Source organism: Cervus canadensis, chromosome 7 (genome assembly GCF_019320065.1).
Source record: "Cervus canadensis isolate Bull #8, Minnesota chromosome 7, ASM1932006v1, whole genome shotgun sequence".
NCBI lineage: Eukaryota > Metazoa > Chordata > Mammalia > Artiodactyla > Cervidae > Cervus > Cervus canadensis.
The window spans coordinates 4,237,103-4,264,962 of record NC_057392.1 but is presented as its reverse complement, the minus strand read 5'-3'; the positions used below and the strand labels follow the sequence as shown (position 1 = coordinate 4,264,962).

The 27,860-nt window shown below is 37.2% G+C and overlaps 1 protein-coding gene across 2 annotated transcripts in view; it reads right to left on the bottom strand.

Moving 5' to 3' along the window:
- Positions 1-25,374, bottom strand: part of ATR (ATR serine/threonine kinase) — a 116,559-nt gene extending 91,185 nt beyond the window's left edge. For both annotated transcript variants that reach the window (XM_043474206.1, XM_043474208.1), the window contains exons 1-13: positions 25,147-25,374; positions 11,193-11,284; positions 9,912-10,061; positions 7,537-8,414; positions 6,564-6,742; positions 5,764-5,955; positions 4,548-4,738; positions 3,937-4,089; positions 3,042-3,234; positions 2,552-2,814; positions 635-825; positions 442-542; positions 84-255 (exon numbers count right to left, since the gene is read on the bottom strand). In XM_043474206.1, the coding sequence (XP_043330141.1) occupies positions 84-255; positions 442-542; positions 635-825; positions 2,552-2,814; positions 3,042-3,234; positions 3,937-4,089; positions 4,548-4,738; positions 5,764-5,955; positions 6,564-6,742; positions 7,537-8,414; positions 9,912-10,061; positions 11,193-11,284; positions 25,147-25,205 (2,814 nt within the window). In that variant the 5' untranslated portion in view covers positions 25,206-25,374. The remainder of the gene's footprint in view (positions 1-83; positions 256-441; positions 543-634; positions 826-2,551; positions 2,815-3,041; positions 3,235-3,936; positions 4,090-4,547; positions 4,739-5,763; positions 5,956-6,563; positions 6,743-7,536; positions 8,415-9,911; positions 10,062-11,192; positions 11,285-25,146) is intronic.
- Between the last annotated feature and the right edge of the window lie 2,486 nt (positions 25,375-27,860).

The window sequence follows — 27,860 nt, the reverse complement described above, 5'->3', positions numbered from 1 at the left end:
AAAGTAAAATATATATATGTTCTTTTTTTAGCTTTTGCAAAGTACTGCTATTTTCTTTAGCCAAGGCCAGTGCTGAATCTCACCTGACAGATGGGTTTCTTATACTGGCTGAAAAAGTTCTGCAGTTTAACACTTTTAGCCGCAACCAGTGCTCTAATTTCTGTGTACGCTGCTCCAGAGACAGACGCTGACTTGGATAATAAACAATGCAATAAGTGCAAGAGGGCAAAAGGTACCAAATCTCCTTTTGCTGCCCTAAAATTATTTAAAAAAAATTATTATCAATGTCTTGAAAATAAAAATCTATAAATAAATGCAAACTGTTATCACACTTCTCTCTATAACATCACAACTCTCATATCACCATTTCTAACAGCAGGCAAACAAAAAAGGTGAATGGCCAAAATAAATAAGGAAGTATACGAAAGCTGCCAAACTTACCTTCCAATATCCCCTGTTGTAAGAATCAAGGTATCCTTCAATTCATTATTTCTTGAGATCTGAGCGTGTGTATATGCTTCCTTCATCCTTAGGACAAAAAGCTAGAACAATAATATTAACTAGTTAAAGAAATTTTTAGAACCAGGTTTATGAAAATACATAAAAATAAAAATTTAAAATAAAAGTCATCAACCTCTTTTATAAATCCATCCTCAGCATCCAAGGATTCCAATATATACTTGATATTTCCACTAAAAGCCACTCTAACATCCTTGTCTGGATCTTCCATTAAATTTAATAAAGTTCCAAGAACCGTTTTTACTTCTGTTTCATCTTCTCTAAAATCAAGATGCTTACAAAGATGATGCAGATTTTCTATGAAAGCTAAAAACAAGAGCATATAATACCTAAGTTAACACATTAAATTTAAAAGTTGTACTATAAAAATATTGCCAATAAATAATACACTACAAAGAACGTTAAGTTGTCTTATAAAGTCAATATTTTGTGTTTAAATTTGTAAAGCATATAGAACTGTGGAGGATTAAAATGAATACTTGACAAAACTAACACACCTATAAATTTAAATTTACTTTAGGGATTTCACTGGTGGTCCAATGGTTAAGAATCTGCCTGCCAGTGCAGGGGACATGGGTTCCATCCCTAGTCGGGAAAGACCTCACTTGCCACAGAGCAACTAGGCCAATGCACTACAACTATTGAGCTTGAACTCTAGAAGCCGTGAGCCACAGCTTCTGAAGCCTGCCCTATAGAGTCTGTGCTCCACAAGAGAAGCCACCACAATGAGAAGCCTGCACACCTCAACAAAGGATAGCCCTGCTCACCTTAATTATAGAAAGATGGCATGCAGCAAGAAAGACCCAGCACAGGCAAAAATAAATAAATAATCTTTTATATTAAAAAAATTTATGTTATGTTTTTAGTAGAAGTTATACGTAATTTAAATCTAAAATAAATTCTAGAATTTTTAAAGTTATAAAATGATTACTCACTCAGATTTTTTAAATTACTGGGATAGACTTAAAAGCACATTACCATAATCTAAAGAAGTGTGAATAAAGGGAAAGCTTGTTGTTTTTGTTGTTTAGTCACTAAGTCATGTCCAACTCTTTTGCGACCCCACAGACTGTAGCCCACCAGGCTCCTCTGTCCACAGGATTTCCCAGGCAAGAATACTGGAATGGATTGCCATGTTCTTCTCCAGGGAATCTTCCCCACCCAGGGATCAAACCCATGCCTCCCACTCTGGTAGATAAGTTCTTCACCACTGAGCCAGAGAGTTTCTTGGACTGTAAGGAGATCCAACCAGTCAATCCTAAAGGAAATCAGCTCTGAATATACACTGGAAGGACCGATGCTGAAGCTGAAACTCCAATACTTTGGCCACCTGATGTGAAGAACTGACTCATTGGAAAAGACGCTGATGCTGGGAAACATTGAAGGCAGGAGGAGAAGGGGACGACAGAGGATGAGATGGTTGGATGGCATCACTGACTTGATGGACATGAGTTTGAGTAAGCTCTGGGAGTTGGTGATGGACAGAGAACTGTGGCGTGCTGCAGTCCACGGGGTCACAGAGTCTGACACAACTTAGTGACTCAACAACAATAACCACCCAAAGCAAGCCGTCATCCAAGTATGTGTATACATTTCATGCTCCCAACAAATTCATACACCATTACCATTGGAAAGTGGTAAAGATATAATCTATACTCCTCAGGGGGCAAAGTATTGGATTATTTGAAGTTCTGAAGGTCCAAAGCAGTGGCAGGGGACACATTAAGAAGGTCCCTGGGATCACTAAAGAGATACAGGATACTGAACCTCACAGTATTGAACCAAACAATAGGTATGTCCCTTACACTGTCCAATCACAAGAGCATTTTAAAACTCTAAAAATTACTTCCCTTGTTAGTTCTGTGATACAGTCTATCAGACATCCTGTTTATGAATAATTACATAAGCACTGAATCTATCAAGCAAGTCTAATTTTTTAAGGCTTCAGGCTAACTCTACCATTGTTTTTTTTTTTTTTAAAGGATCTTAAATAGGTTTTAAAATATTAAATAAATCATAACAAACCACTTACCAAGTTTCACTGGGCTAGGTGTTTTTTTTTTCAGTAGGAAAAGGAATGGCTTGCAAACAGAAGCTTTTAGTCGAGAAGATGAACATTCATGTTGAGAAGCGACTTTTAGGCTCTTACATAAGAGGTCAATATGCCCATATTCAGAGAAAGGTTCTGTTAAAGAACTTGTCAAATAAAACTTGCCATGAAGTGTACAGACAAGCTGACCAAGTACAGATGCAAATTCTTTTTTGACAATGTCAGAATCATCTTTGACTTTATCTCTGGGGGTAAAAAAAAAGGACTAAATCTTTTGTTTTATTTTGTGGTCTAAATAGTCTTGCTTCATTTGGTGCAAAAGTACTGATTAAACAAAGAACAGAAGCAAAAAAATTTTAATTCTAAAACTAAAAGCAACATTTGTTCTATATATCCAGCAATAAACATGAATTTGTATATATGAAATCTGTCCAATCAAATTGTACACTCAAATTAAAATATTAATACATACACAAGAATCTTGGGAACTCTGTTATAAGGATTCTGCTGCTGCAGTAAGATAAAGAATCCATTAATACAACTTGTCCGGATTACTTCATGAGAGCTCTGCAGGGCCCAGCTGTAAACTGCTGTTCTCCACTCAAGGTGTATTCTTCTTGGAAACAGAGTTAGAAGAAATACACATCGTGATTGGGCCTGGGGTGCTAAAAAAATTAAGCCTATTAATCAAGATTTCTAAGTGTTAATTTTACATACACACACCATATATATGTATTCCTTATTGTAAAATCAAATAACATTTAAAATACATACAGCATTTAATTAAAAGCTCCTTTTCCATATATCAAGCACGTGCACTGAAAAAGGTCCATGTATAATCCTACTAGTAACAGTGAAATCTAAATTGAAAATTACACCCATCAAATACCAAAAAATATATACTTGTTTAGGTAGTTACATCTTTGACTTTTTTTTTTGGCTACACCATGCAGCCTGTGGCATTTCAGCTCCCTGACTAGGGATCAAATCTGGGCCCTCCACAGTGAAAGCACAGTCTTAACCACTGTACTGCCAAGGAATTCCCTCTCTTTTTTAAGATAGCAAAAAATTTAAAATTTGAAAATGCCAAGTGCTGGTGAAGATGTGAAACAAAAGGAACTCATATTTTGCTAACAGCGATGTAATTTGGAATGACATCTTTGGAGAACAATGTGCCAGAATAGAGCTGAGGATGCATAAATCCTACAATTTATCCCTTTCTACATGTCTAACTCCTTTTTGAATTATTAAAAAATGTACCTTATTTTGTAATTATTAAAAAACAGAAATGATAACTGTTAGAAGTCTTATATAGAGATAAGTTAAAACAAAACAAATCACACATATAGAATTTTATGACCACTTACAGTAGCTATCCGAAATCCTCTGGCTTAATGTTAGAAGACTGGTGGCAAATGTGGTCAACTTTAAAGAGTCATCATCAGAATGGAAACAAATCCAGGGAAGTGAGAGCACTCCACATAAATCTTCCAGGATATGATCTTCAAATGAAGTGTTTACTACAGAAACACATAAAGGTGGTTAATGGTATCTTTTCCTTAAAAGATGTCTTCTTTCAATTAAAAAAAAAAAACATTCTACACATCAAATGGAATTACAACAAACATTCAATAAACAGGGGTTCTTAACATAAAGATGATGTTCTGAGGTCTGTGAATCCAAAGGAATTAAATGTGACTTTATGAAAATATGCATTTATATTTTTAGGAGAATCATAGCATTCTTTAGATTCTCAAAATAAAATTTAAAATAATTTCTACTGACTGAAAAAGAATACTAAAAGTATTGTACAAATAAATTTAGAACTTATAAATTACTGATACGCTTAACAGAACTGAAATCAAGAATAAACTTTTGGGCATTCCCAACACTGGTTCATTTAGGCCTTAGGCAAAAAAGAAAACTTATTTCCATACTGATTACTGGTTATTTTGATCCATTGCTTTTTTGTACTCACCTTGAATATACATCAAAGCATCATATATTTTTACCACTTTGTCAATAATTGTCTCCAGATCAGGTTTCTGAACAGATTCTAACAAAGTTCTACAGCTCCTAAGCACTTTTGTGTAAAAATCCACAGACATCCAAGTTATCCTTACTGAAGGTTTCTTCTTACACTTCTGTTGACAGTCCTTGAAATTATAGCTGCAGTTAAAACATTTTTTAAGACAATTAGAATGAATTTTATTATAGTCAAAACTAATATTGTAGTAAGCCAAAAGAAATTGTGAGTATAAAACTAACCTAAAACTTTAAACCAATTCAAAGTAAATATGCATATCAATTAATATATCATTATTATTTTAAGTTTAATCTCTTTATGTCAGTCTAAATCACACATGATTTGGTAATTAATGTTAATCTATGCTATTTAAATGTGATACCACCAGTCTTTAAAACAACAGAAGATATAGCTGTATAAACCCTTTCTTAACAATAGGAAAAAGCAGACTTTATCCAAATTAGCTATTACTTTAAGTTATCTCAAATTCCAAATTTAAGGCAATCTGAATTAATACAGCTTCTTTAATCTCCTTCATAACTTTGTATTAGCTAGTTAAGAGTGACTCAGGAAAATTAAAAGATTAAAAAAAAAAAAGAAAAACAAAGAGTGAGTCAGGAAACACAGAATAAATGATCATATAAAAAATGATCAAGGAGTGTTGGTGTATAACATGGCAGTAAAAAATAAGACTAAATCTTCAGAGAGGTTCACACTTTATTCCTTCTGATAGAGTAATTAACCTATATTAAGAATGCTAAACTAAAAATATCTCTAATGAGTTTTAAATTCCTTTTATTATCAAAGGGAAAGTTCTTTTGATGAAATATTTGGCTTGAAGAGCACTGAATTTTGAGTTGTATAAAAAAATATTCTACCTTTCCACCCCAGAAAGTTAGTTCAGGCTTCAGACAAAAAAGAGCCTCAATTTTGAATGTGTAAAGAGGACATAAAAACATTTACTTCACAGAATTGTTGTAAAGATTAAATAAGATATGTACAGTACTTAACATAGTATCTGGCATTTAGCAGACGCTCAATACAAAACAAATTTCTCTTTCACTGAAAAATTTTGTGTTCTAAGGTCACAAAAATCAAGTGAATAAAGAGGTCTTCCAAAACAATAAATTTAAATGTATTACACCCAGAAAATACAAGTTGTTTTTACCAGTCCATGTTTTGATGAGAACAATGAACAGTACACAGAGCAGTCAGTTGTAGAATGACAGCAATTCCTTCTAAAACCTCAATAATAGGATGCTTCACAGTATTGGATTCAAGGAAAATTTGAAGCTCCTCAGCCTTCTGTTTCAGTGCACTCCATAATATGCTCTTTTTGTTCATATCCACATGTTTAATTCTGTAATTAATTATAACCAGAGTGTAAAGATTCATATTCATATGAATTTATATAATCTTGTTTGTACATGAAAAATATTTTAAACAAAAGACAGCATGTAATGGCAACCACTGACATTTTGTTTGTTTTTTGCTATACCATATGGCTTGCGGGATCTTAGTTCCCCGACCAGGAATTGAACCCAGGCCATGGCAGTGAAAGCACTGAGTCCTCATCACTGGACCACCAGGGAAATCCCTACAACTACCGAAATTTATAATAACTTTTACAGTTGGCTAAAATATGGGAATTCTTTGGCTACATTACAAAAAAAATAATTTGTTAACATTTTTTAAATTGTTGATAGATGTATAGTCACAGAGATTTTTTAATGTATTAAAAAGTCAAATCAGGCAAGTAAATACTTTTAACTAACCATATTTAGTCATGGAATCTTTTATACTAAAATAGACTACAAGAACTATTAGACTTTTCAAGCACTCCTTCGACTACTTATAGAAAGAACAAATGTTCTTCGTGTATTTAAGGCAAAGCACTTAAATAAAGGTGATTTTTAAGTCACTAAAGTTTTATTAAGTGGCTAAATACAAACTGAATGAAAGTCTTACTCCTCAGTCTGTTTTGGTGCTCTTTTGGAAGAGTTTAAAGATGAGCTGAGTCGACGCCTTTTGGGTGACAGTCCATTGCTATTACTGCTGAGGTTTTCCTGTTGAATTTGGCACTGAACTTCATCAATGATTTCCATACTTTCCATTTTTAAGGCTGCATAAAGTGGGCCCAACAAATACTGAGGAAGCAAAAATAATTAAAAAAACTATTTCTTAGAAAATAAGTTTATATGTATTATTCATAGATAGCAAAAATGCATTAGGTATTAAGATTCCAAAGAAGGTAAATTATTTTCAGAGTCTCATCAAACAAAACAAAAACCTAAGTTAATCTAATAAGAGCTATGGTTCTATAGTTTTAGAAGGCCTAAGACAAATCCTTCTATAACCTGTTTTCCCTTGACCAAAATACCACAAAGAAAAATTCTACAAGGAAATGACTAACTTCTTTTATACAATAAATCTAGCAATATTTACAGATAAAGTAAACTAAAATATTTAATCAATTTATTGCATAACTATTGTATCACTCCCACAGTTCAAATAGAAAAAAAGGCATAATTTGGCATGACTAGTACTATATACTCATAGGTTTTCTAGAAGTGATTGATTATAACCTGTCAAAGAAAAAGTCTAGGTGAGTGCTCAAAGAAGTTGAATTAAAAGGGGCCCCCTTTTAATCAATAATGCAACAAACACGTTAACTCTTCACAAACTCTACTTTAAAACATTCTACTCCATTGGCAATTTATTACCAATATAGTGAACAAATCTTTCTGAAACCAAGTTAAAAATCCGTAATAGGAAGCCAAAGTAGATTATAAGAAGTATCCCATTCTGAATGTACATTATTATAGATATTCTAGCAACCAAGAAAAGATATTCTATTTCCTCTTTATTACTCTTGCACAATGCATACACTTAAATTAAGGCAAAAATATATGCTTAACAAGTAACCTTAAAAATGACTTACCTCCACATCTGCCTGAACTCCAAGCACATCTACAAGAGCTTTACAAATATTTCTCACATAAACCTTCCTGACTTGTAAAGCAGATTCATACCCAGCTGGCACACATTTAAGGAAATACTGCAGTAAGTGGCACAAAGCTGCTTTTAGCAAATCAGACTTAAGCTGTAAAAGCACACCATCTTCAAACATGACACAGAGTTTTTCTAGCAGCATATTTAAGTAGACAGGCTCAATATTTCTATAAGCTTCTGTTTCAGAAGAGAACAGGGTCTTTATCAGTTTTGATAATGGCTCTTCATAGAGTTTCAATTGGTCAGCATCCATTTCTACTAGTTGTTTTAATAATTCCAAAAATGAGCTGAAAAAAGTGCTGGCTGGTTGTGCTGGTAGTCCTCCAAGCTCAAAGAGTTCACTTAAAAGGCTAATTGCTAAGGATTTAACTTTTGGACTCCCATACTCTAGCAGAACACAACCTATCTGCCAAAGTAAGAGTTCCTGCCTTCTAAAAAACACAATTGCAATAATACGAATAAGAACCGTCAATAAAGTGACTTCAATAAACTCTAAATTTTGCATGTTCATGAGCTGCAAAGGAGCTGGCTGTAAATATCCTACAAGTTCATCAAACTGACTTAAAAATCGATGAACTACCACTGGCCATTCCACAAAGTGTTCTACTGCATCTCTTTTGTGCAGGTAAATCAAGTCTTCAAAAAGATGTAATAATTCCTTCATCAGTACTCCAAAAATAGCAGGACTCTTGCTTTTAAAAAGAAATAATAATGCACAGATGACTTCACAGATTTTTTTGTGTAACATATGACAGGATGGAGTGGCTGCAATCCGCAGAAGTCTTGTTATGATCCAATTACTGAATTCTTTGAAATAAACAGAAAAAGATATTAAATAAATAAGTATATTAGAGTGCTACTTAATTTGCTAAATGCTTGATTTATTTTTAAAGTATAAACTTCATTGACAAAATAGTCTAAAACATTCCCTACACAATGGAAACATAATAATTTAGAATGCCAATTTGGAGTCAGACAAGATCCTAGCTTTCCACTTAGTACTTGTGTGAACTTTTCATTTCTCTAAACTCCTGTAACTTCATCTTTGAAAAGGGGACAATGATACCTACTTTATATGTTATCCTGACCAAGTAAGATAATATACATGGAATTTTCCACATAGTGCCCAAAGTTAACTAAATGCTCAATAAATAGTTATCATTCCCAACAAATGTTATTGAATGGTGACTCTGCCTCAGATGCATAAGAACAAATCAGTCATAGTCTTGTTCTCCTAAATCCTACAATATAATTTCTCGAACTTTTAAACTGCAACTAAGAGATGTATTTTATATCACAGTGTAGCATAAATATGCATATTATTTTATTTAATAAATGATACAAGTTTCATACAATATTACTTATTCTGCAATGTACTATGATATTTCTAGTCAATTATATTTCATCTTCAATACCCACTAAATGGCATATAACCTGTTGTTTAAAAGTCAATGTAAAAAAAAAAAGTCAATGTAGCAAAGAATATAGATTAACAAGTATTTATAATGTATTAATAGTTTAATAAGTACCATGACAGAAGAAATGTAGAGCACTTTGTATCAACAGAGCATAAAGAAAGAGCAACTAAGCTAGTCCTAGCACAGACCATCAGTAATGGTCAGAAAAGACTTTTTAGAGGACATACTATCAAAGTTGACTCTTAAGATTCAAGCAAAAAAAAAAAAAAAAGATTCAAGCAAAAAATTTTAAAATACTCTATGCATTGTACAGAAAAAAAGATATTTGCTTTACATCTCTTTATGATGAAGCCAACAAAGGGACAAAAGTAGTGAGAATAAGGAGAAAAGCCTGGAAAAAAGTTTCAACATCCAGAATGGGAGTAGTAAGCTTGTTCTGAGAGGGCCAAATATGAAATATTTCAGGCTTAAGGGCATATGATCTCCATGTCAACTACTCAGTTGCCTTTGAAGTAGCTGCAGACAATACATAAATGAATGATCATGGCTATGTTCCAACAAAACTTTGTTTCCAGAAACAGGCAGCCAGCCTATGAGTCATGGTTTGCTAATGCGCGATATAAAAAGGCATTATCAAAAACAGAAAAAGGAAAACTGCTCAAATGTTCAATGGCATATAAACATATTCAGTTACTTCTGCTCCATTCGTATTTAGTTCATAATAAAAGAAAACAAGGATGTATGAAATAAAACCATTTTGCTCCCTCAACTTATAGCAAATTTGACCAAAATACGCATAACAATGTGTTTGTGACATTTCAGAAGAGCAGAAGAGGCAGAATTCATAAAAGAGATTGCAAATGAATGTACAAACAGGAGAACTTACCAATACAACTGCCTTTGGCTTCATTTTGCCCATGGCTTCCATTCACATTTACAAACATAAGTGGGGAGGACTTCATGATATGCTGGATGAAATCAAGCAACATCACAGAGGTTGGCTGAGAGTCAGTTTTCTTTACAAGTTCCAGAGCAACTGAAACAACAAAAGATTCATTTTAAAGAGTCATAACAAATTAAACGGCAGTCTTTTTCTTAAGAAACTAGTCTCTGGTGACAAGAATTATGTCCAACACAATGTTTATGATAAATTCATGGGATTAAACACTACAATCCTATCTTCCTAATTTTAAATGTTTAATAATCACATGTATCCATCTATCATATATCCATTTACCAAACATATAGGCTATAGGCCTGTAATATTCCTGGCACTGTGTTAAAACCTGAGGATTAAAAAAAAACCCTATCAGGTGAGGGAGTCAGACAAATAAACTAGTAATTATATCAATAATATGATGTGTTAACTACACTAATCTACAATAAATGAAGCAAAGGTCTGCAAAGAGCCTGTGAAGGAGCTGATTCCCAGATGATGAGAAGTTGGTCAAACAGACAGGGTAAGGACAAGTGGTCTAAACAGATGGAGTACCATATGAAAACACATTTTGCAAGTACCCAGTAGCCCTTTGTTATTTTTCAGGAACTCAAAATTTTACTGACTGAAAAAGAAAGGCTAGATGACTATTGTAATTCTTAAAATATATGTCAAATTTGGAGTTAAATTTATAAATCATGAGCCACATGCCACTCCAGATTATCCCTTCCATGTAATTTCAGCAGACATGGTACATATGACACCATCTTACCAAGCTGGTAGTATTCGTCTTTTAGATTGTCAAAAACAGTAAATAGTTGATTCTTATTTACCTTATTTACCTGGACAGAATCTTATTACCTTCCATAGACAAAGTGACCAACTCTTATACAGAGTTTCTTAAAGTGACATCTGCTTTTTTTCAACCACTGACATAAGATCTATCTAAAAGAGAACTGGCCAAATATTTTTATTTAAAATAATTCATATATCAAAGAAGAATCAATGGCAAGCAGTATCTAGATAACAAAGAGGAAAACAGAATTATTTTAAAAGTGTAAATCACATTATGTAATAAGTAATACATACTTTAATATGAACAACAACAAGTAACTATCATAAATCCTAACTATATATCTAAAGCTACATGGAGAAAAATGCTACTATAATGTGCATACATGAAAAAGAAAACAGTTCTTAAGATTTGTATCAGAAATAATTGTTTCTTACCAACATTTACGTCTGTAAGTATTCGGTCAATGAACTGACATAGAATTTGTCTTGGCTTCTGTACAACAGTACTGTATTCCTCTGGACTGGCACTAAAACACAAATAAAATGCTTTTAACCCTTAAAGGGATGATACCATGGATGATACCACTCTAACGGCAGCAAGCAAAGAGGAATTAAAGACCCTCTTGATGAGGGTGAAGGAGGAGACTGAAAAAGCCAGCTTAAAACTAAATATTAAAAAAACTAAAATCATGGCATCCAGCCCCATTACTTTATGGCAAATAGAAGGGGAGAAGGTGGGAACAGTGACAGATTCCCTCGTCTTGAGCTCTAAAATCCCTGTGGATGGTGACTGCAGCCATGAAATCAGAAGACAATTGCTTCTTGGCAGGAAAGCTATGACAAACCTAGACAGTGTGTCGAAAAGCAGAGACATCACTCAGCCAACAAAGGTCCCTACAGTCAAGGCTATGGTCTTCCCAATGGTCACGTAGGGTTGTGAGAGCTGGACTGTAAAGAAGGCAGAGCACCAAAGAATTAATGCCTCTGAACTGTGGTGCTAGAGAAGACTCTTGAGAGTCCCTTGGACAGCAAGGAGATCAAACCAGGCAATCTTAAAGGAAATCAACCCTGAATACTCATTGGAAGGACTGATGTTGAAGCTGAAGCACTGGTATTTTGGTCACCTGATGTGAACAGCCAATTCTCAAAAAGTCCCTGATGCTGGGAAAGACTGAGGGCAGAAAGAAAGAGGGTATCAGAGGATAAGATGGCTGGATAGCATCACCAATGCAATGGACATGAACTTGGGCAAACTCTGGGAGATGATGAAGGACTGGGAGGCCTGGCATGCTGCAATCCATGGGGTCACAAACAGTTGGACACAACTGGGCGAATGAACAAAAACCCTTAAAGAGACTCACAATTTCATCTGTAAAAAATTCTCTAAAGTTGAACTTACCAAATGTGTTTAGTTTTAATGTTGACACTGATAGTATTCTGCAAAGTATACAATCTGCAAAGTCTAGACCTGTCTTGCCCAATATGGTAAATCTTTATCACACGCTATTGAGAACCTGATATATAGTTAGTCCAAAATGAGATGTGCTACAACTATGAAATACACATTGGATTTGGAATATTCACTACCAAAAATATGTAATAATGCATTAATAATTTTATATTAATTACATGTTAAAATGATAACATCTGGATATACTGAGTTAAATAATATATTTTGGGTTTCTTTAGTTTCTTTTATTTTAATTGAAGCATAATTGACTTATGACATTGTATTAGTTTCTGATATACAGCAAACTGAATCAGTTATCATATATTCTTTTTCATATTATTTTCTATTATGATTTATTACAGGATATTCAATACAGCTTTCTGTGCTATACAATAGGATGTTGTTTATCCATCTGTATATAATAATGGCATCTGCTAGCCCCAAATTCCCTGTCCAACTCTCCCCTGCTCCCCAACTTTGGCAGCCACAAGTCTGTTCTCTATGTCTGAGTCTGTTTCTGATTCATAAATAAGTTCATTTGCATTTGTATTTTAAATTACACATATAAGTGATATATACAATATGGTAATAATATATATTGCTAAAATTAATTTCAGCTATTTCCATTTTGTAATGTAGCATTTTGTAACATGGGAAATTTTCAATTATATATGTGACTTCCTTCATATTTCTATGAATAGATCTAGACTTCTAGAAAAATCAAAAGACAACAGCTTCTTCAACAAAGAAATTCCAAGGGAAAAAAGAGAGAAGAAACTTATAATGAAGACTTAAGAGCCGTATCGACCAAGTACAATGGCTGATCCTACATTGGATTCTGAATCAAGAATAAAAACTAATAGCAAACTATAAATGACAACTGGGGAAATTTGAGCAGATTAGATATTTGATGTTTTTAAGAAATTAAAGTTTTAGGTACGATAATGGTATTGTGGTATGTCTAAAAAGTTTTTACACTCTAGAAATAAATAGTGGTATTTATTGATAAAATGATGTCTGGAATTTGCTGCAAAGTACTCTGAGGAGTAGATTTAAATCTATTAAGAAATCTATTTAAATCTATTGAGAAATAAGGGACTAGATCTGAGAGACAGAGTGCCTGATGAACTATGGACGGAGGTTCGTGACATTGTAGAGGAGACAGGGAACAAGACCATCCCCAAGAAAAAGAAATGCAAAAAAGCAAAATGGCTGTCTGAGGAGGCCTTACAAACAGCTGTGAAAAGAAGAGTAGCAAAAAACAAAGGAGAAAAGGAAAGATATACCCATTTGAATGCAGAGTTCCAAAGAATAGCAAGGAGAGATAAGAAAGACTTTCTCAGTGATCAGTGCAAAGAAAACAGAGGAAAACAATAGAATGGGAAAGACTAGAGATCTCTTAAGAAAATTAGAGATACTAAGGGAACATTTCATGCAAAGATGGGCTCAATAAAGGACAGAAATGGTAGGGACCTAACAGAAGCAGAAGATATTAAGAGGTGGTGGCAAGATTACACAGAAGAACTGTACAAAAAAGATCTTCACGACCCAGATAAACATGATGGTGTCATCACTCACGTAGAGCCAGACATCCTGGAATGTGAAGTCAAGTGAGCCTTAGGAAGAATCACTATGAACAAAGCTAGTGGAGGTGACGGAATTCCAGTTGAGCTATTTCAAATCCTAAAAGATGATGCTATGAAAGTGCTGCACTCAATATGCCAGCAAATTTGGAAAATTCAGCAGTGGCCACAAGACTGAAAAACGTCAGTTTTCATTCCAATCCCTAAGAAAAGCAATGCCAAAGAATGCTCAAACCTCCGCACAATTGCACTCATCTCACATGCCAATAAAATAATGCTCAAAATTCTCCAAGCCAGGCTTTAGCAATACGTGAACTGTGAACTTCCAGATGTTCAAGCTGGTTTTAGAAAAGCAGAGGAACCAGAGATCAAATTGCCAACATCTGCTGGATCATAGAAAAAGCAAGAGAGTTCCAGAAAAACATCTATTTCTGCTTTATTGACTATGCCAAAGCCTTTGACTGTGTGGATCACAGTAAACTGTGGGTAAGTCTGAAAGAGATGGGAATCCCAGACCACCTGACCTGCCTCTTGAGAAATCTGTATGCAGCTCAGGAAGCAGCAGTTAAAACTGAACATGGAACAACAGACTGGTTCCAAATAGGAAAAGGAGTACGTCAAGGCTGTATATTGTCACTGTGCTTATTTAACTTATATGCAGAATACATCATGAGAAACACTGGGCTGGATGAAGCACAAGCTGGAATCAAGATTGCCAGGAGAAATATCAATAATCTCAGATATGCAGATGACACCTCAGATGTGCAGATGACACCACCCTATGGCAGAAAACGAAGAACTAAAGAGCCTCTTGATGAAAGTGAAAGAGGAGAGTGAAAAAGTTGTCTTAAAGCTCAACATTCAGAAAGCTAAGATCATGGCATCTGGTCCCATCACTTCATGGCAAATAGATGGGCAAACAGTGGAAACAGGGAGAGGCTTTATTTTTGGGGGCTTCAAAGTCACTGAAAATGGTGATTGCAGCCATGAAATTAAAAGATGCATACTCCTTGGAAAGAAAGTTATGACCGACCTAGACAGCATATTAAAAAGCAGAGACATTACTTTGTCAACAAAGGTCCGTCTAGTCAAGGCTATGGTTTTTCCAGTAGTCATGTATGGATGTGAGAGTTGGACTGTAAAGAAAGCTGAGTGCCAAAGAATTGATGCTTTTGAACTGTGGTGTTGGAGAAGATTCTTGAGAGTCCCTTGGACTGCAAGGAGATTCAACCAATCCATCCTAAAAGAGATCAGTCCTGGGTGTTCATAGGAAGGACTGATGTTGAAGCTGAAACTCCAATACTTTGGCCACCTGATTCGAGAAGCTGACTCATCTGAAAAGACCCTGATGCTGGGAAAGATGGAGGGCAGGAGGAGAAGGGGACAACAGAGGATGAGATGATTGGATGGCATCACTGACTCAATGGACATGAGTTTGGCTAAACTCCAGGAGTTGGTGATGGACAGGGAAGCCTGGCATGCTGTGGTCCATGGGGTCGCAAAGAGTCGGACATGACTGAGCAACTGAACTGAACTGAACTGAACTGAACTCTGACGAGAGGAAGAGAGCCATGAATTGATTATTATCATTATGGGAAGTGGGAAATCTATATACTATTTTTTATTTTATGTTCAAAACTTTCCACGATAAAAATTCAATAAATGTTAGGAAAAAATAAACAACGAGTCCTAAGAACAACCAAGAAAAAGTAATATTAAAAGGAGATACAATAATTAATCTGAGGAGGAGTATCCTAGAATCCTGAATGAATTCAACTTGAGTTCTATAATTTTGTATAAGTAACCAAGCCAGTCCATCCTGAAGGAGATAAGTCCTGGGTGTTCACTGGAAGGACTGATGCTGAAGCTGAAACTCCAATACTTTGGCCACCTCATGCGAAGAGTTGACTCACTGGAAAAGACCCTGATGCTGGGAGGGGATTGGGGGCAGGAGGAGAAGGGGACGACAGAGGATGAGATGGCTGGACGGCATCACCGACTCAATGGGCATGAGTTTGAGTAAACTCCGGAAGTTTGTGATGGACAGGGAGGCCTGGCATGCTGCGATTCATGGGGTCGCAAAGAGTTGGACATGACTGAGCGACTGAACTGAATTGAACTGACTGAACCAAGGAATAGAACATAAGAATATAATAGAAAGTCTGTGTTCCACTACATGATAAGGAATCATAGAGTCATTCATGTAATCAACAAACACTTATTGAGTGCCTATCATGTACCAGAGAACTCATCAGAAGCTACTACTGGGAAGGTAAAAGATAGTTTAATGGAGGAGACTGATAAGTCAGTCTAGCCCTCTATTCAGGCCGGATTATGATGCTAATCACCAAAACAGTTAACACAGGTGCAAACACAGGTATGGGGAGGAAAAAACCCCAGTTTTAGAAATAGCGAGTTTAAGGTCTCAAGGGAACTAAGTGGGATGTCCAAAAGACTGCTGGAATTACAGTTCTAGACCTCAAGTGAAACAGGATATAGACTAACTAGCCTAGAGATATAGACTAAGTTATTGATATGTAATAGTACATATCAAGCAAAGCTAAACATACTGTATTATGTCATATTTCACATGAAATAAAATCAGGAAATTAGACCCTAATTTTCACATGAGGAAACTGATTCTTATGCAGATTATATAATCTACCAGTATTAGAGCTAGTAGTAGTGGAAGCCTTGAATAAGAATGCAAATGTAGTAACTGGAAAGCCAAAGACAGAACCCTAAGTTAAGGTTAGAGGAGCCAAGGGAAGGGGAAAAAAAAGGGTCAGAGAAACAGAAAAGTCATGAGAAATGTGTTCTAGAATCCAAGGAGAATTTTAGGAGGGAGCTGTCAACAAGATCAAATAAAAGTAGTTAAAATGTCCTTTGCATATATATTTTATATGGTAAAATACATTTAACATAAAATTTACCATTTTAACCTTTAAGAGTACAGTTCTGTGGCATTAAGCACATTCACATTATCCTACACCGTCACCACCATCCCTCTCTAGCACTTTTTCGTCTTCCCAAACTGAAACTGTACTCGGTAAACAATTATCTCCCGACTTCCTCCTCTTCCTCCTACAATTCTGTTTCTATGAATTCAACTACATCATACAAGTTGCATTCTCGATTTGTCCATTGTGACTGACTTACTTCACTTAGCATGTCTTCACAGTTCATGTGTGTTGTAACATGTGTCAGAATTTCCTTCTTTTTCAAGGCTAAATAATATTCTATATACTGTGTGTATATATCACATTTTATCTATCTTTCCACAGACACTTGAGCTGCTTTCACCATTTAGCTACTGTGAATAATGCCCCTACAAAGGTGAGAACACAATATCTGTTTCATTCCCTTTCAGTTATTTTGGGTATATACATAGACGTGAAATGCAAGATTGTATGGTAATTCTACGTTTAATTTTTTTGAGAAACTGCCATACTGCTTCCACAATAGCTGCATCATTTTACAGCCCTACTAACAATTTACAATTTACTTATCCTCACCAACACTTGTTATTTTGTTGGTTTCCTTTTTTTTCAAATAGTACCCATCCTCATGGAGTTACAATGATATCTCTTTGTAGTTTTGATTCACAATTTCCTAGTAATTAGGGATGTTGAACATCTTTTCATGTGCTTTTTGCCCATTTGTCTTTCTTCTTTGGAGAAAGTCTATTCAAGACCTTTCTTTCTTTTTAAGTCTCATGCTCCACTGACCCTCTCCTCATTTTTAAGTCAGGTTAATTTTGTTGTTGCTGTTGATAATGAGCTGTAGTTCTTAATATTTTTTGGCTGATAACTCCTTACAGATATATGATTTGCAAACATTTTCTTTCCTTCCATGGGTAGTCCTTTCACTCTGCTGATACTGTGCTGTATAAAATTTTTAATTTTGATAATTTAAAATTTATTTTTTGATATGCTGTCATGCTTTTGGTGTCATATTCAAGAAATCACTGCCAAATCCAATGTCATGAAGCTTTTACCCTAAGAGTTCTAAGAGTTTTACAGTTTTTACTCTTTCATTTAGGTCTTTGATCCATTTTAAGTTAAATTTTTTTAATGTCCTTTGGATTTTAAAATTTTAATGTAGAGGTAAAGGCAGAAGCCAGATTTTAAAGGGTTGAAAAACAAATGAAATGTGAATATTGAGAGGAGCATACTCTTTCTAAATAAAGCTTGACCATGAAATGAAAAGAAGAATTGGAGTTGGTGCTAACTAAATGAATACATGAGATCAAGACAATTTTGTTTTGTTTCCCTCAAGATGAAGAGACTTGAACAACTAATTTTTGAAACTTGGCTTTCCTTCCCGGGATCCAAGTTCAAGTAGAGATAATCCTTATGACTAATGATAATCATTAATATATATTTATTAATATAGGATGAAAGGATGAGTAAAGGTACTAATAATATAATAAATTCAAAAGACAAAGCAAGATGCCTTGCTTCAAGGAAGTTGCTGAGGAGAGGGGAAGAATGCACATAAATAATTTTAATCAATACACACCTGCAGCAGGAAACAACTAACTCTGCCTAGAGGATTCATGGAAAGCTGTGTATAAGTGATGAACTTACTCCATCACTTCTACTGGCAAAACAGCTGAGGATATATTCGGTAAGCTGGTTATTTACAAAAAATAAAATTAAGTATTTCATATAAATAACTTATAACATCTACATAGTACTGTAAATAGGAGAAGGCAATGGCACCCCACTCCAGTACTCTTGCCTGGAAAGTCCCATGGATGGAGGAGCCTGGTAGGCTGCAGTCCATGGGGTTGCTAAGAGTTGTACATGACTGAGCGGCTTCACTTTCACTTTACACTTTCATGCATTGGAGAAGGAAATGTCAACCCACTCCAGTGTTCTTGCCTGGAGAATCCCAGGGACAGGGAAGCCTGGTGGGCTGCCATCTATGGGGTCGCAGAGAGTCAGACACGACTGAAGTGACTTAGCAGCAGCGGCAGCAGTACTGTAAATGTACATATATTTTCCCACTTAAACAATGCTAACAGAAAAAATGAGAAAGCTAATTATTTTCTTGATTATTCAATCACAAAGTCCAATTATAATTGATTACATACAGGACCCAAGGCATCTACAGTTTATAACTGCCATGATGGAAATGGTCCTGATACATAGTAAATAGTCCAAAAAACTTTGTTGACTGAATCGATGGTTCATAAGAATCTTTCTGAATCTTATGCCTCCTTCATCCTTAATGTATAATCTTTTCCGAAACTGTGGAATATCTACCAATAGACCATAGGATCCTAGAGGTGGGAGATTATGTTTCTCTATGAATTTCTGCACTACCAAGAGACCACAAGCTGCTGCAGAAGAGAAACTGTGTTTTAATTCTCTTTGCATCGCCTACACCCCACCTAGAATTGTGTCCTGTTTGACAAAAAACCACTAAGTAACTGAAATAATAAATATTTACAAATAATGTAAACCCTAGGCACACAGAATTAAAGAACAAGTAGTTGTATTTATACATGAAAGAGAAAGAACTTTGTGTTATTTATCTTATTATTTAAACCAGACCTGGCCAATAGAAATATAATGTAAGCCACATGCATAATTATAAATTTTCTAATAATCACATTAAGAATGTAAAGAGAAACAGGCAATTTTCATCACAATAATATGTCAAAAATATTATCTGAAAATGTAATCAATATAAAAATTATTAATGAGATTGTCTATACTCCTTTTGGGAACTTATTCTTTGAAACCTAGTATATGATATTTATAGCATATCTCAATTTTAGATTAGACACATGTGAAATGCTCAATGGCCACATAAAGTTGGTGTCTATAGTATACTATAGGATATCACAGATTTAAATATAACCAAAAATTTTTCAAGTCTGAAATTACAAGGTCACATGACTTGTCTTAGACAAAATCAGGAGATTTTGTCATAAACCAAGTGTAATTTGACAAGTGTCACTTCAAAACGTGAATGAGGAGGTCTGTGGTGAAGAGGAACTAGGATTATGGGTGGTGGTGAGAGTTTCCTATAAAGTCTACGTTTGTAAAAAAGACTATGCATTCATGTGTATTTGCATAATTTTTAAAAATCAGTTTATAAAGGTGAAGTCATTATCATTTATTATATGTACTATTAGAATAAAGAAATTCATGGGAGGGTAAGCATTTCTTATTTTGCAACCTCTACCTTAGAACTGAGCTGAAGAGGGTATACTTTTTCAAAAGTATACAATAATATTTGGGTGGTAATTTTTGTATCACATGGAGTTTGGATACATTTAACAAACACTCGAACACCTCGCCTGGGGCAAGCATCAAATGCTAGGAAAACCAAGATACCATGTATTTGCCAAGTTGATGATTTTGAAGTGTGGTGTTGGAGAAGACTCCTGAGAGTCCCTTGGACTACAAGGAGATCAAACCAGTCAATCCTAAAGGAAATCAGTTCTCAATATTTATTGGAAGGACTGATGCTGAAGCCAATACTTTGGCCACCTGATGTAAAAGGCTGACTCATTAGAAAAAATCCTGATGCTGGGAAAGACTGAAGGCAGGAGGAGAAGGAGACAACAGAGGATGAGACAGTTGGATGGCATCACAGACTCGATGGACATTGAGTTTGAGCAAGCTCCGGGAGCTGGTGATGGACAGGGAAGCCTGGCGTGCTGCAGTCCATGGTGTTGCAAAGAGTCGGACACAACTGAGCAACTCAACTGAACTGATGTATCTGCCCTAAACCAATGAGTAGTTTAAAGGACAAAAAAGTAAAAAGGCAATTTTAACACAGTGTGGTTAAGAGTTAATACAGCCAAGACAGAACATAAAAGGGACACTAAGTCCTGAGCAGGACCTGGAGGAGTCAAGGCTCCTTGGAGGAGTCAAGGCTCCCTGAAGGAGGTGACACAAAGTAGAATCCCTAGGGGGCTAGGCAGGTAAAATAAGGGAAGGAAGGGGGGTATTCCTGTGGAGGAAACATGTGTAAAGGCTCAGGAAAAAGAACATAAGCTGCTCTAGAAACTGTCAGAGGGTCTGCATGGCCAAAGACCAGGGAGACATTATCTGGAAATGAAGCTGAAGAGGGACAATAAGGTCAAAGCTCAAAGAACCGACTAAGGAGTTTGAATTCTGTACGGAAGGGGATGGGACAGCAAAAGGTTCTAAGTAGGTGAATGAATTTACATGTTTTTAAAATATGAATTCAATTATGTTAATTCCATGGCTTCCTATTGAACTTAATTTCTACCCTATAAAATGCTAAAGTATCTGGCCTCTGCGTACCCCTCCATCCTTAATGCTACTGTCCTCTTTGCTCCCTATGTTCCAGGCTTCTTCCTCTTCTTTACAAAGCAGGCTTATTCCCACCTAGGGATCTTTGTATTTCCTATTCCATCTCAGACATTTCTCCTCCCAGTTTCACATTATGAGCTTTTTCTCTCACATCATGAGCGTCTTCTCACCATCTAAACCTTCTCCAGTGGCTAATGTTGCTGCTCTCCAGTCCCTCATCTCCCTCCCATTGTCTCATTTAACATTTTAATGGGAACTATCACTACTGGAAAATATTTTGTGATTACAAAGTAATTGTAAACAGGAAAGTCAGAGAAGGTTCTTGGAAATGATATCTGAATGGAATCAGCCCGTGTTTAGATAGAAGAAACAACAAGTGTAAAGGAATGAAGACAGGAACGACCTTGGTGTACTCTAAAATAAGGCCAATGTCATTGGAGTAGAGAGGGCAAGGGATGAATACACGGCTGTGAGGTCAGAGGTAGGCAGAAGCCAGATTACGGTGGACCTTAGAGGCTCTGGGAAGGAGTTTGCATTTTATTCTAAATATGCTGGAAAACCAAGGGAAGATTTTGAGCAGGGGAATAATGTTATATAATCTACAATATGATTCATGGTTGTAAAAATCACTTTGGTTGCTGAGAAGGAAATCCACTGTAAGTAGGTAAGAGTAGAAATGAAGAGATTAACTGAGAAATTACTTTAATAGTCTAGATAAGAAATTATGGTGATAGCAGTGGAGATGGTGAAAAGTGTTTTTTTAAAGGTAGGGTGGACAGGATTTGCTGATGGATTACTAAGGCATAAAGGGAAAAAAAAATTAAGGATAACTCTCAGGATTTTGGTTGGTAAATTTATAGTAACCTGGGGAAGGAAAAGATTTAAGAACAGTAAATCATAAGTGTTGCTTTGAATATGTTAATTTTAATTTCTGAGTGTAGATATTGAGTAAGAACCTAACATATATCTTTGGGCTAGAGATATAAATTTGGGAGCCTTCAGCATATGCATGCATGTGTGCTAAGTCACTTCACTCATGTCTGATTCATTTTTGATCATTTTTGATGCTATGGACCATAGTCCACCAGGCTCCTGTGTCCATGGGATTCTCCAAGCAGGAATAATGGAGTGGGTTGCCACGTCCTCCCCTAGGGGATCTTCCTGACCCAAGGAACAAACCCATGTCTTTTACATCTCCTGCATTGGCAGGTGGAGTCTTTACTACTAGCACTACCTGGGAAACCCTATCCGCACATAGGCAATATTTAAAGCCACGGGACTAGACAAGCTGCTGAGGAATAAGATGGAATGAGGGGTTTGTGTGGTTAAGAATCCACCTTGCAATGCAGGGGACACTGGTTTGATCCCTAGTCTGGTAAGATTCCACAGGCTGTGAGGCAACTAAGCCCATGTGCCACAACTACTGAGCCCACACACTAGAGCCCATGCTCCACAACAAGAGAAGCCTCTGCAATGAGAAGACCTCACACTGCAACTAGAGAGCAGCCCCAGCTCGCCACAACTGGAGAGAGGCTGTGTGCAGCAACGAAGACCCATCACAGCCAAAAATAAATAAAATAACAATAAATGAATATTAAAAAGAAAAAAGATGGAAAGAAGACTAAGGATATAGCCTGAAAGCACATACAGAATCAAGAACGATGCCCAGATTTCTGGTTTGGAAAAATGAATGAACATGGTATCATTTACTGAAATATCCCTACCTCAGCAAATGAGAGAATTTTTAAAAAAAAGCTTGGGGAGGTTGGGATATGTGGAGAATTTGTATTGGATATATTGAGTCTTAACTGTACACAGGACACCCAGGGAACAAGTGGGTTACACTAACAACTGCCAATATACAGTTGCATTTTGGTTCTGCAGGAAGGAAATATGGTTTGGAGACACACATCTGGAGTCATCAAATAGCAGATGGTAGTCAAAAGCAGCAGAATGGATGAGAATACCAGAAAGACTATGCAGAGAAAAAAAAGTTCAACCAGCAAAAAACAGGAGCAAAATTTATCCCTGAGAGACAGAGGAAGAAGAGCTACACATTAAAACAGTAACATCTTACTTTTTTTCAGAAATGTAACTACTGTGACCAATTAAGGGGTGGAGGGGAGGGGAAATGGGGAAATAAAGCTTTGATGGCTTGACTCTGCAAACCTAGCTCCAATAACTGCTATCTCTTTGACTTTAATTCTTCAATTTTCATGACTCCATTTCTTAATCAAGTGATAGTATTTGCTCCATTCCACCAGATCATGGAGATACTGGGAGACTGAGTAAGCTTGAATGAAGCAGTTGCAATGAAAAAATCATGATCATTAAGAACTATTACTAGACAATTCTCTATGTGTCAGTTTTTCTACTCCCTCTATTAGAATGGCTACAAATGAGTAAAAGGTAACCTAAGTTCTGTTGATGAAAGAGAGTATAAATAAATCCAAGATACTATTATTTTCATTAACAAGTATTACAGAAGAAGACAGAAAAGGGAAGAGAAGTATTAATCAGTAAGTTCTATATTAAAGCAAGGTGGGGAAAACACACTGAGCTTCACACTGGGCCCGAAAGATGAAATCTGTGTATCAGTTTCCCATATGAACACCTGCCTTCATCTTATTTTAGAAAGGCAGATGTTACTTTACAAAATGTTAACACAAGTATGCTTGCAACATTCATGCAAAGTGGGAGAAAATTATACACACAACAATGCCATGATTCAGTTAAGACAAGTATGGTCTCTTCATTTACATCCTCCTATTTACGTAACTGAGGAAGACTAAATGTCAATGTCTGCAGGATGTACAAGTGGAGATAGACACAAATGTATGGCAAAAAGAAACGGAATTAAATATCCCATGGGATTAATGTCAGTTGTGGCTGTGTGCTAAGTTTCCAAGCAGTTTAAGAAATCGAAAAGCAACTATTCCAATTGACAGTTCAACTGCAGCAGTGGTACAAGCCCACTTATTTTCTATTCACAGTGTATTACAAAAATTAAACAAACAAAAACCCTGTCTCTCGTCTTCAGGCCAGGTTTAGGAAAGGCTGTGTGTGTGCTGAATGGGGACAGCAGCCACTGACATCTGTCCCCTCTCTTTCAGCAGCTCGTTTACAGAATTTTACTTTTACTTGGGTGGTAAAGAATCCATCTGCAATGCAGGAAACCTGGATTTGTTCCATTGCTGGGTCGGAAAGACCCACTCCAGTATTCTTGTCTGGAAAATCCCATGGATAAAGGAGCCTGGTGGGCTGCGGACAAAAACGTCATCGACAGAGGAGCCTGGCAGTCTACAGTCCATGGGGTCACAAAGAGTCAGACACGACGTTTACGGGAAATAACAACTTGCAACTGGAACATTACGCTATCTTCAAATTTTGGCAACAATCTGTGAACATTTATGTTTTGTGGACGTTGTGGGAGATCCCTGGGATTTCTGAGTAAAATAACGTTTTGAAGAGTGGATGATCAGTACGAAAAGGTCCCATTTCCAGAATGGCCTATGGTTTCATTTAGAAACTTTTTGAAACAACTGGGTTTCCTTGCACAAAATCAGAACGAGTGATTTTTCTTCCGAGGGTAGTTTTGGGTCAAAAAGCTCAATACCAATACCAAATACTAAATACCACCAGTGATCATAAAGCATAGGAACTAGGGGAAGTGCAGGGGGCAAGCACCCTATCTAAGGGACGAGGCTTTCGAGAAGCAAATGAGTGAAAGAAAGTGACAAGAAAGTGATCAGAAGGCACCTTCCCTCCCGAGGCTGAAGCAGTTCCCTGGGGGCTCGGGATGGGGGGTGGGGGAAGAACTCCCGCCCGCGGCTGAGGTAAAGTGGGACCAACAGACGACCCGTCCCCTCCAACCCGCATCCCGCAGGTCTGTGGCGACTCCCTGCGCCCCGCGACCTTTCAACGGCCTCTCTGAGGGAGAAGCGCTCCAGTCAACCCTGGAGCATCTCCACAAGGGCCGCGGTCGGGGTTGAGGGGATCGGAGCCGGGGCGCGCGCGACCGGTGAGGGAGAGCACGTTAGACTCCAGCCTGGCCCTACCTGCCCAGCTCCCGGAGGGCTGGGATCATAGACGCCAGTTCCAAGCCATGCTCGCCCATCCTGAGGACTCGGGGCACTCTTCAGTTACAACCAGGCGGGCTCCTCGCGTCTCCACGACTACTTCTGGTGAGGAGGCGCGGCGCCCGACGGAGCCTCACGGGGCCCAAAACTCCTCCCGGAAGCCGCGGCCGGTCAGCTCTCCAGGCCTGCGTTCGTTTCCGCGTAGGACCCGGGGGAGGCCTGGAGGCCGTGAGGGGGCGTGGCGAGGGGCGGGACGCGCTCCGGTCAGGTTTCCCGGGTAAGGTTCTCGCTGAGCCTGGAGCGCCCAGCAGGCGAGATTCGCTAGTTTTGGTTTGTAGCTGCTCTGCTCTACCACTCCCAGCCACAGAGGCTCAGAGAAGCCTGACCCCCCTGAATCTGGGGACGACAGGGGCGTGGTGGGGACCAACCCAGAATTCCTCGCATCACAAACTTGAAAACAGGCAATTCAGCAGCTAAAGGCCCGGAATTAGATCGCAGGTTTCCTCCCCGTGGAGTCACGCTCCCAGGTTCCTCATTTTCTACCACTCTCTTGGCATCCTTTCTGAGAGATACGGGGCAGAAATTGGGCTCCTCCTCCTTTTTGTTTCAGCAGATTTCCCCTCCCCTCCCTCCTTCGTCAACTAGACGTCTCCCTTAGGTTTCTTTGAGGATTCTCGCAACTTTTAGTATTGAAAAAGAGAGCTGAAATGTATTTATTTGTGTCTCATAAAGTAAGCAACTGTACTATGTATTTAATATATTTATGTCACCGTTACGGGCATCTATTACCTGTGATTTAATTTTTAAAGTAAAATCAGTGGCTTTTGGCTGTGGATATTTTCTAGCTCAACCCAGTTTGTTTATGAAAAAATGGTCATAATAAGAGACTGTTAATATGTCAAAATTATGTATTTAATCAGACAAGGCGTGCGGTGTGCTTACATTTGTTACTTCGCAAATGAGAATAATCATTATACAGTATCTTAAAAAAGAAAAACTCAAAGTGATGGAGTGACAGTCAAATACATTCCTGCCTCAGGGATTTTTGCATTTGTTGCACCCTTTGTCACCCTGCTTATTTAACTTACATGCAGAGTACATCATGAGAAACGCTGGACTGGAGGAAGCACAAGCTGGAATCAAGATTGCCAGGAGAAATATCAATAACCTCGGATATGCAGATGACACCACCCTTATGGCAGAAAGTGAAGAGGAACTAAAGAGCCTCTTGATGAAACTGAAAGAGGAGAGTCAAAAAGTTGGCTTAAAGCTCAACATTCAGAAAACTAAGATCATGGCATCCGGTCCCATCACTTCATGGGAAATAGATGGGGAAACAGTGGAAACAGTGGCTGACTTTATTTTTCTGGGCTCCAAAATCACTGCAGATGGTGATTGCAGCCATGAAATTAAAAGACACTTACTCCTTGGAAGGAAAGTTATGATCAACCTAGATAGCATATTAAAAAGCAGAGACATTACTTTGTCAACAAAAGTCCATCTAGTCAAGGCTGTGTTGTTTTTTTTTTTCCATTTATTTTTATTAGTTGGAGGCTAATTACTTTACAATATTGTAGTGGCTTTTGCCATACATTGACATGAATCAAGGCTGTGGTTTTTCCAGTGATCATGTATGGATGTGAGAGTTGGACTGTAAAGAAAGCTGAGCGCCAAAGAATTGATGCTTTTGAACTGTGGTGTTGGAGAAGACTCTTGAGAGTCCCTTGGACTGCAAGGAGATCCAACCAGTCCATCCTAAAGGAGATCAGTCCTGGGTGTTCATTGGAAGGACTGCTGTTGAAGCTGAAACTCCAGTACTTTGGCCACCTCATGTGAAGAGCTGACTCACTGGAAAAGACCCTGATGCTGGGAAAGATTGAGGGCAGGAGAAGGGGACGGCAGAGGATGAGATGGTTGGATGGCATCACCGACTCAATGGACATGGGTTTGGGTGGACTCTGGGAGTTGGTGATGGACAGGGAGGCCTGGCGTGCTGAGGTTCATGGGGTTGCAAAGAGTCAGACAGGACTGAGTGACTGAACTGACTTGACTTCTTTCATGCTGAAATGTCCCTTGAGAGCTTCATATAGACTAGCACACTTAAACTCACCCTTTTTTTCTCCATCCTGATTTATTTCTTCATGACACATAGAACCAAATTACATACAATTTATTGGCTGTATCCTCCAATTAGAATATAAGCTCCTTGAGAGCAGGATTTTGTCTGTTTTATTCACTGCTGAGATATCCCAGGATCTAAAACAGTGCCTCGTACATAGCTGGTATGTACTAAATATTTGTAAAATAGTAGAATGCTTCACAGGGAACTCTACTCAACTCTACTCTACTGCGTGGGAAAAAAGAATCTTGAAAAAAAAAAAAAGAATGGATATATGTATATGTATAACTGATTGACATTGCTGTTCACCTGAAACTAACACAACATTGTAAATCAACTATACTCAGATTAAAAAAAAATTTAAGTAATAAAAATAACCATTAAAATAAAAAGAAATGGAGAAAAAGAACACAGCAGGCCTCACCAAAGGGGTAACCCATTCTTAATGAAAGTCCTCTAACAAAGTCAACGTATTCTTGGTTTATCACAAAAATTCACTTACAGGACAGTTCACTGTAGATGATATTTTGCTGAAGGTGGTATTTGCAGAGGGAGATGTAGAGCCAGTAACTGT